This window comes from Scylla paramamosain, unplaced genomic scaffold (assembly GCF_035594125.1).
Source record: "Scylla paramamosain isolate STU-SP2022 unplaced genomic scaffold, ASM3559412v1 Contig25, whole genome shotgun sequence".
In the NCBI taxonomy this organism is placed as follows: Eukaryota; Metazoa; Arthropoda; class Malacostraca; order Decapoda; family Portunidae; genus Scylla; species Scylla paramamosain.
In genome coordinates, this window is record NW_026973690.1 from 227681 (window position 1) to 237500 (window position 9820).

A 9820-nucleotide genomic window follows, 5' to 3' on the forward strand; every position below is an offset into this window, starting at 1 on the left:
TTACTTTTTACAAACATTTCACTCCCTTTAACAGCCCATCACTCCCTTTAACAGCCCATCACCTGGCCAAAACAATCCTCAAACAACCCACAACTCTTCCATATCTTATCTTTTTATATCCATAAATTCCTCAAAAAAACATCCTTATTTTTCGCCAAACACCTTTCACGTGCACATCTCTCAACAAAAAACCCAAGCTACACATCTCTTATTTCACACTGATCACTGCAAACCATTCCTTCTAACCCTCTTCAGTAACACACACAACACGCCTCACCGGTAATGCTCATCCATCCTAGTCACTCTTAATAAAAGTACCACACGTGCACTTACCCAGCCCACACACTGCCTCTCTTGCTATCCTGTACCACTATTTTCACACTTGCTGTTCTTCTAATCTTGGTAAGAGCACGCCTCTCCTCCATGCATTTACTAATCTTATTAACAACTTTCCTCTTATCCTGCACATACATACATAAGGATTCATACACACACACACAGACTCTCAACAATACTCTGATTACATACAGTTGAGGATTCCTTATCCAAAATTGTTGGGAGTGAGTGGTACAGATTTTAGATTTCCCCAGTTTTTTTGAATAACAACTTGCCAATTTCTGATACCTCCCATGGCAGTAAATCAAGCTCTGGTTATCAATTTTTTGGTGGGGCAAAAAAAAATGTGACAAAACATGACACAATTAAAATCTTAGATTTTTAAATTTAGGATAGAGGATTCTCAAGTGTAGCAACAAAACACAGTGTTCACATGAATTGGTTCCTGCAGTCACACCCACCTGTCAGTCACAAGGTTCCAGTATGGTGTACCTCTTGCTCCTGAGTTATGGGAGCGTTCCAAGCTTTCTTCCACTTCCTCTCCGTGTTACCACCTGCGGGGAAGACACACATCTGTACTCCTGCTGCATGACTCACAACTCAGTCCAGAATTTAACCATTTCACCACAACATTACACAGCAAAGAAGGCACGACAGAAAACACTGACATGCACATTTAACTCTTAAAGCAGTGGGCTGTATTGTAACTTGAAGGTCTCCACATACAGGATAAACTAGACTTTTCACTATGACAAGATATGATATGTCTACTCAAATAAGAAGACATGGAAAAAGTGCCAAATTGTCATACATGGCAACTCACGTGCCCTGAAGATGTTATGCTCAGTCTTTCAATCACTGAGAGACTGTCAGGCACAGTGGAGAGAGGCGTCTCTCCTGCGCTCCCCTGTACATTTCCCCCTTGCCACTACCTTCTTGTTTCATCGCTCACATTCAATACCCCTTACATTACAATGGATCCCGGCAAGTTTAACAGGGAAGAGAGTGCCACGATGGTGTTTGAGTCGAGGTCAGTAACCATGGGTCTGGAAAGAAGACGGGGAGATCACAGACAGCTGTGACACAAGGGGCCAGCCAGGGCTGTACCAGGGCTGGGCACAGCTGCCACTCCTGAGAGAAAGTCTAAGGGCAAAAAAGGAAGACAGATACAGGAATAATAAGTTGACAAAACACATGCATGGTGAACACTTAATTGCCACGCCATCTTTCTCCTGGTCAGAAGAGACCTGTGAGCTGCAGGATGACCGGGGGTGAGCGGCCTCCGTCCGCCACCCAGATGATGGCTGCTTCTGAATTTGCCATCTTCCTTCCTGTCTCACAATTACTGATCCCTTCTTGAACAAACACCATCGCAACACTTTTCTTCACCGTCAAGCTTGCCAGAACCCATTATGTGAGGAGAATTATGGGTGAGCCATCACATGAGAAGCTTGTACCAAGGGAAAACAGGCAGGGGAGTGTGGCAGTGTAGAAGAGGAGGACAGCTGAGTGTCATTGAAGAAGAGGGGATAGTTGTCTGGAAGGTTGTGTCGAGGTGATAAATGGAAGAATTGATTTTTTTTAGGCAGTGAGCAATAACTAGTTTGGTCTGCCCAAATTTGGTTTTTGGTTTGGTCAGAGATTTTAGAGAGATCAGAAGTGAGGCATTCTGTGGCTTCCCTGCGTGAACTGTTTATTTCCTGAAGGGTTGGACGTCTATGAAAAGACATGGATAAGTGTAGAGTGGTATCATCAGTATAGGAGTGCATAGGACAACAAGTTTGGTTTTAGAAAGTCACTGATGAATAATAGGAAGAGTGGTGACAGGACAGAACCCTGAGGAACACCACCGTTAATAGATTTAGGAGAAGAACAGTGACCGTCTACCACAGCATCAATAGAATGGTCAGAAAGAAAACTTGAGATGAAGTTACAGAGAGATGGATAGAAGCCGTAGGAGGATAGTTTGAAATGAAAGCTTTGTGACAGACTCTATCAAAAGCTTTTGATATGTCCAAGGCAACAGCAAAAGTTTCACCAAAATCTCTCAAAGAGGATGACCAAGACTCAGTAAGGAAAGCCAGAAGATCACCAGTAGAGAAATAATGAGTGGTTAGTGTTGATACTACTACTGCTGCTACTACTAGGGTCTGGAAGGGAGAGTTGGGAGTGTTAAGTGTATGGTGTTCCTACTACTACTAATGCTGCTACTCCTACTGTTATTACTACCACTACCACTAAGCTAACTTGAGAGAGAGAGAGAGAGAGAGAGAGAGAGAGAGAGAGAGAGAGAGAGAGAGAGAGAGAGAGAGAGAGAGAGAGAGAGAGAGAGAGAGAGAGAGAGAGAGAGAGATCAATTTTATATAGAGAAAAACAAAAAATACATCAACAACGACGACAACAACAACCTCATTAACCTGTTAGAGAAGGAGTGAGAGAAGCTTACCATACAAGTGTGGCTCTTCCCCAGCAGCAGCAGCAGCAGCAGCAGCAGCAGCAGCAGTAGCAGCCCCTCTGCCCGGCACAGCTGCCCCATCAGGCACCTCCACTGCTCCCAGCCATCCTACACCTGTGCCACCAGGAAGCTGACGAGGACCACCTGCAGCTCTGCCACTAAGCTGTCTGGCCTGCAACACAAATCAGGATCAGAATATATTTAATACTATACTTAATTCCTGCCAACTACTACTACTGCTACTACTGCTACACTGCTCTTGAGTGCTAAAAAGACATACAATAATAACTATGACTACTGCTGTTACTGCAATTATTACCTAACAATAGTGAAGGGCAGAGAGAGAGAGAGAGAGAGAGAGAGAGAGAGAGAGAGAGAGAGAGAGAGAGAGAGAGAGAGAGAGAGAGAGAGAGAGAGAGAGAGAGAGAGAGAGAGAGAAACAATAACAAGTAAACAAAGAGAACCTGTCCAATCATTGACTTCAAACTGTAGGAAGAACCAAGCCTATATTTTGTGACTTGACTGGGACTACCCCCTCTCTGTAGGCTGTCCTGGCTGGCTGGGTGAAGCCACAGTCCCTCCCTTTGACTTCATCTGTGGTGGCCGGGGGGCTGTGGGGGGCTGGGAAGTGGGTGAGATGAAGGGCTGTGGGTCTGGTGTGTCTGTGGTGGAGTGTGGGGCTGCTTGTGAAGGCTGTGAGACTGTTTGTGAGGCTCCTGTGGTGTGTGTGATTTTTAGGAGTGTTAAAAGTAGAAGGCCGGAAGTAATATTAAAGTTATACTTGGCGCTGGTCAGACCTCATCTAGACTACGCTGTGCAGTTCTGGTCCCCACATTACAGGAAAGATATAGGTCTATTAAAATCACTACAGAGGAGAATGACTAAAAGGATACAGGGGATGAGGAGTATTCCTTATGAGGCGAGGTTGAAGCTGTTAAATTTACATTCTTTAGAGATACGTTGGTTAAGAGAGGACCTGATAGAAGTCTTTGAGTGGTATAAGGGTTATAACAAGGGGGATGTAGGCAAAATTCTTAGGATCAGCAACCAGGGTAGAACAAGAAATAATGGGTACAAGCTTGAAAAATTTGGGTTTAGGATGGAGATAGGAAAAAAATTGTTCTCAAAAAGAGTGGTAGATGAGTGGAACGGACTCAGTAATCATGTTGTTAGTGCTAGGACACTAGAGAGCTTTAAGAGAAGATTAGACAAGTTTATGGATGGGGATAACAGATGGAAATAGGTAGGTATATTTCATACAGGGACTGCCACGTGTAAGCCTGGTCGCTTCTTGCAGCTTCCCTTATTTCTTATGTTCTTATGTTCTTATGTATGTGTGAGGTATGTGGTGTTCTGTGAAGGGGCTGTGTCAGATGCTATGTCAGGGGCTGTGGAGGGCTGTGGGGAGGTGGAGGGGCTGCTGTGTGTGTGTGTGTGTGTCTTGGAGGATCTGAACTCAACCACTGGCATTAATTCTGCTGCTGAACAAACTCCACCTGAAAAATAAGGAGAGAATTAATGGCTGGTGATAAAATAATAATAACAATAATAATAATCTATCTATTTGAATTAATGACTGGTAATAATATAGTGATAATAATCTATCTGTCTGTCTTTCTGCTTGTCTGTCTGTCACAATATTAGGCTGGTAATCCCATATGAGACAGCCCAGTCAACACACACACACACACACACACACACACACACACACACACACACACACACACACACACACACACATAAACCTAACCCAACCACTTACAGCCTTCTTCTGCTTGTTCCTCAGAATGTTAATGGCCCCCATGCCCCGTTCCTTCCACTGTGGGGGCGACTCAGAGGTGTGATAACGAAACAGCTTGTACTGCCTGCTGGTGGGGGGGGGGAGGTTAGGTTAGGCTGGCACTGTCTGCATGTTAGGTTAGGTTAATAAAATGAAGAGAAGTTATGTGAAGAACAAGAAGAGGAGGAGGAGGAGGAGGAAAGTAAGAAAGAAAACATAGATTGAGAGAAAATAAAAATAATAATAATAATAATAATAATAATAATAATAATAATAATAATAATAATAATAATAATAATTATTATTATTATTATTATTATTATTATTATTATGGATCACCTGAAGATCAGCCACCCCAGCCGCACTCGGGGTGGCAGATCTTCAGGTGAGACAATCTGGGGTGGCGGATCTTCAGGTGATCCCTGTGGGGTGGCGGATCTTCAGGTGATCCATTATTATTATTATTATTATTATTATTATTATTATTATTATTATTATTATTATTATTATTATTATTTACCTGCAATAAGAAAACCTGACCTGACCTAACAATGATAAAACAGCAAAATTACCATCAGTACTTGACCTGATCTGACCTCACCTAACAATAAGAAACAGCAAAACTACCAACATTTCTCAATAAAATAATAAACCAATAAAAAAACTCACAAAAATAATAATAACAAAAAAATAACACCATTATTAACCTGACCTGATCTCGAAACTCAGTCTCATCATTTCCTCCTCCTGGTCATCATCACTAACCACGAAGACCTCCAGCAAGGTCACCACTGGTTCAAAGTAGGGGTCATGCTCCCCTACTCTGCTGGTTGACTCCCCCTCCTCGCTCACCACGCTGTCATTGAGGTCTGTCTGTCTGAGAGAGAGAGAGAGAGAGAGAGAGAGAGAGAGAGAGAGAGAGAGAGAGAGAGAGAGAGAGAGAGAGAGAGAGAGAGAGAGAGAGAGAGAGAGAGAGAGAGAGAATTAGGCTTGGTTGGGCTAGGAGGAGGAAGAGATGGGAAGAGAGAAGAGGAGGTCTAGATGAAAGAAAGAGGAGGAAGAGGAAGAAAAGGACAAACATACATGGATATACAAACAAACAAACAAACAAACAAACAAATATTCAGTTGAGACAAGAAAACTGAAAAAAATGAAAAAAATAAAAACGATATATTCTGACACACACACACACACACACACACACACACACACACACATAACGAACCAACAAAACAAACAAACAAAACAAACAACAAACACAAGAAAATGAAGAAAAAAATAAGGAAAATATTTACGTTAACTTTTGTTTTTTATCCTTAACATACACAAGAACTCCCCCCACTCCCGCCCTCCCTTCCCTCACACACACACACACACACACACACACACACACACACACACACACACACACACACAAACAATTCCATAAATAAAAAAAAAATCGAAAATACAATAAAATAAGGAGGCATTTTGAGCCATATTTCCTTATTTCCCCTTGTCCCCTCGTCCCTTAGCGCTCAAGATGGCCGCCCACACCTGCTTCTTACTGGCGGGCAGGTGTGTGTGTTGTAAATCGCTAAATAAAGGAGTAATTAATAATGGTGGGGCATCACCCTCGATTTTCCACCATAGGATCCCCGCCACCCGCCCTCACATATACGCCTATTTTCCCTATTTAAACCTCCGCACCGCCGCCATTCTCGTGTGTGTTGATAGCCAGATGATGTGAGTGTAGAATGGTAGCCATGTTACCTTCTCAAGAGCCATGGTGTCGCCGATGATGATGGATAATTGTGGCTGCCTCTACCAACCCCTCCGATGCAATTTTGTACGCAGACTCACCATCTTGATCTTGATCTTGATGGTACAGGTGGCACAGGATCACTCCTGAGCCAGGCCTTTGGATCGGCAACTCCTGTAGAAAGGGAAAAAAAAAAAAAAAAAGAGAGAAACGAACAGCATCCTCTATCCTAATTGTTCATACACCTGGCACGCCACATTCTCTCCAGAAACTCTTTCACCGCCTCAATCATCCTTTCATTCGCCTCTCTACACAGTCCCAGCAACAACACCATCCATTCTTTTCCTGTGTTCTCCACTCTTTCATTCCTATCATGCCCTAACTCAGTCAGTATCACTTGCATCATCTCATTCCTGTCTCTGGCATACTTCACACACTCCAGCACCACATGTTCCACTGTCTCATCCTCTCCCATGTCACGCATCTGGCACACTTTGCTGCGGGACTCAGACCACCTGTAACTCCTTGCATTCACATCCATACACTGTGCCCTCGCTCGGAAGAGAAGATCACCGCCCAGGCTTCCATCATACCACCTTTCATACCTCGGGGCCTCTTTCTCCTTGTACCATTCCAGGGTCTTCTTTCTTTCCATCTCAGTCTTCCATTCATTCAGTCCCACACATTTCACTTCTTTGTCTATCTCATTCTTCCATTTTCTCACATCCCATTCGGCTCCCACTCTTCCTCCTCTTGTTACCACCCATTCACGCTCATTTTGATTCCTCCCAGCCATTCTTATCGCCCACACAACTTGCAATCCATTCCTGTCTGTCATTCTCATGCATCTCTTCCTCCATTTGCTTCCACTTTCATTCCACAGGTACACCTTTCTTGCTATTCTTGCATCATCCATTCTCTCAAGCCTAATCTTGTACCTAAGTGTAGCTTTTGTCAGTCTTTCTCTGAAGGTGCTCCATCCCATGTCACCTCTCAAGGCTTCAACTGCTGTGCACCTCGGTGCACTCAGTGCCATCCTTGCTACTCTATTCTGGCCCACTTCTAACTTATCAATTTCGCTTTCATTCCATGCAATCACATCCATACCATACATTATACATGGCACAGCCACACTCTTCCACACTTCTCTCAACACATCATACTTACTTGCTCTCATCCTTGCCGCGCTTCCCAATCGACCTACCCACTGGTTTACCATACTTATCTTTTCATTCTTTGCCTTTGCACACCCACTAGGACTCATCCACATCCCTAAGTACTTGTATTCTTGCACCTGTCTCAACTCATTCTCTCCAAGTCTCCATACCACATTACTTTCATCCTCTGACCTATTCACAATCATTACTTTGCTTTTCTCACTGCTAAACCTTACTCCAAAGTCTTTACCATAGCCATCCACTACATCCAACAAACTTTGAAGCTCATCTGCTGATTCACTCATAACAACTACATCATCTGCATAAAGGAGCACACATACTTTATCATTCCCCACACTTACCCCTACATTCATTCTTCTCATCCTGGCTGCTAGCTCCTCTGTATACAGGCTCCGTCCTATGTTTACAATCTTGAATCTTGATCTTTGTTCAGTGTCTTTTGGGAGTTTTTGAAGTGTTTTTTTGTTTTCATGTTTTTTTTTTAATATACTTTTTGAATAGTGTTGATAGGAAATTGTGGGGAATTTAATGGGCTATCATGGTGTACTATTGGTTTTGTTTCTTTGGCGGTAGTTATTTAGATATTCAGAAAAATGTTGAAAGTATCTGCGTGTCTTAGAATTTGATATGCTATATATATTTTTTTTTCAATTTTTCTCTTTATTAACTAACTTGTAATTGGTGATGGTGATAGTCAGAGATGAGGAATTTAATGGACTATCATGGTGTACTGCTACATTTTGTTTTCGTCTGTTAGTTATTTAGATATTGTGAAAAATGTTGAAACTATTTAGGTGCCTCAAAATTAGAATTGCTGTATATTTTTCATTTTTTTTAACTAATTTGTAATTGATGATGGCGATAGTCAGATGTGAACAATTTAATGGACTATCATGGTGCACTATTAGTTCTGCTTTTCCACTTATAGTTATTTAGAAATATATTACAGAAAAGTAGAACAATTTTTCTTCTTCCTTCTCCTCCTGCTCCTCCTCCTCCTTATCATCATCATCATCATGTTTCTCTTCTTCCTATTATAATTACTACTACTACTGTGTGTTTGAGTGTGTGTGTATAGTAATAATAATAACAATAATGATAATAATAACAATAATAATAACAAGAAGAAGAAGAAGAAAAGAATAAGATGATGATGATAATGAAAACACACATATATAGAAGACATACTAAATCCTCCTCTCTCTCTCTCTCTCTCTCTCTCTCTCTCTCTCTCTCTCTCTCTCTCTCTCTCTCTCTCTCTCTCTAATATAATAATAACCAGGAATAATGAAGTATAGGTTATAGGTTAGTGTCCCTTAAAAAACATACGTTTTCTCTAATTACGTCACTTATCTAAGAAACAAGGTCAAGCATCCTACAAATTTACTTAATAAAATGGACCATATTGACCTTAAAAGTAAAAAAATTATAAATATAGCTCTTTCTCTGACTTCTCCCACTTAAACATAATAAGTAGTAGTATTAAACATCACAGAATAGTAGATTTAAATAGTATATACAAGAAAAACTATCAAAAATATAATATAATAGCAATAAACAGGAATAATGAAGTACAGGCTAGTGTGCCTTAAAATACATACGTTTTCTGTAATTACGTCACGCCTTTAAGAAACATAAAGTCGAGAATCTTTCCAATTACAGTTACAAAATGAACCATATTGACATTACACGCATAACTACTATTACAACTACTATTACTACAACTACTACTACTACTTACAGCCACTACTATCGCCGAAATAGTTGTACCACGTAACTTTCTCGGCTCATTGTTGACCGATAGTCCAGCACACTACAAGGGCGGCCTGATAGTCCAAGTAGTCACCACATACGAGTGACCATTCACTACTCCTGCTACTACTGACATGCTGGTGGTGGTGGTGGTGGTGGTGGTGGTGGTGGTCGTTATTGATGCAAATCTGATGTAGAATAAAATGGTTAGGTTAATATTATTATTATTATCATTATTATTATCATTATTATTATTATTATTATTATTATTATTATTATTATTACTAGTAGTAGTATTAGTAGACAGTAGTAGTAGTAGTAGTAGTAGTAGTTAGGTTAGGAGGAGGAGGAGGAGGAGGAGGAGAAGAGAGAGAGAGAGAGAGAGAGAGAGAGAGAGAGAGAGAGAGAGAGAGAGAGAGAGAGAGAGAGAGAGAGGAAAACAAGTGATTATCTCTCTCTCTCTCTCTCTCTCTCTCTCTCTCTCTCTCTCTCTCTCTCTCTCTCTCTCTCTCTCCCCCCCTCCCCCCCTTCCTCTCGCTTTCTCTATCTCTCTCTCCCGCTGCTTCCTTTGTTTAGTG

General features: G+C 41.5%; 1 protein-coding gene across 27 annotated transcripts in view; it reads right to left on the reverse strand.

The window, feature by feature from the left end:
* Window positions 1–9820, reverse strand: part of LOC135097580 (uncharacterized) — a 62262-nt gene that overhangs the window by 664 nt on the left and 51778 nt on the right. For 8 of the 27 annotated variants that reach the window (XR_010265834.1, XR_010265833.1, XR_010265827.1 and 5 more), the window contains 7 exons: window positions 6324–9430; window positions 5284–5608; window positions 4554–4656; window positions 3256–4287; window positions 2783–2963; window positions 1160–1382; window positions 798–890 (listed from right to left, as the gene is read on the reverse strand). Coding sequence is in view for 5 of the 27 variants with exons in the window: in XM_063999503.1 (XP_063855573.1) it covers window positions 805–890; window positions 2783–2963; window positions 3256–3267 (279 nt within the window). In the remaining 22 variants the exon portion in view is untranslated. Of the gene's footprint in view, window positions 1–769; window positions 891–1147; window positions 1383–2782; window positions 2964–3255; window positions 4288–4553; window positions 4660–5278; window positions 5609–6323; window positions 9431–9820 lie in introns of all 27 variants that reach the window. The other 19 variants (XR_010265844.1, XR_010265843.1, XR_010265842.1 and 16 more) reach the window with 19 other exon arrangements.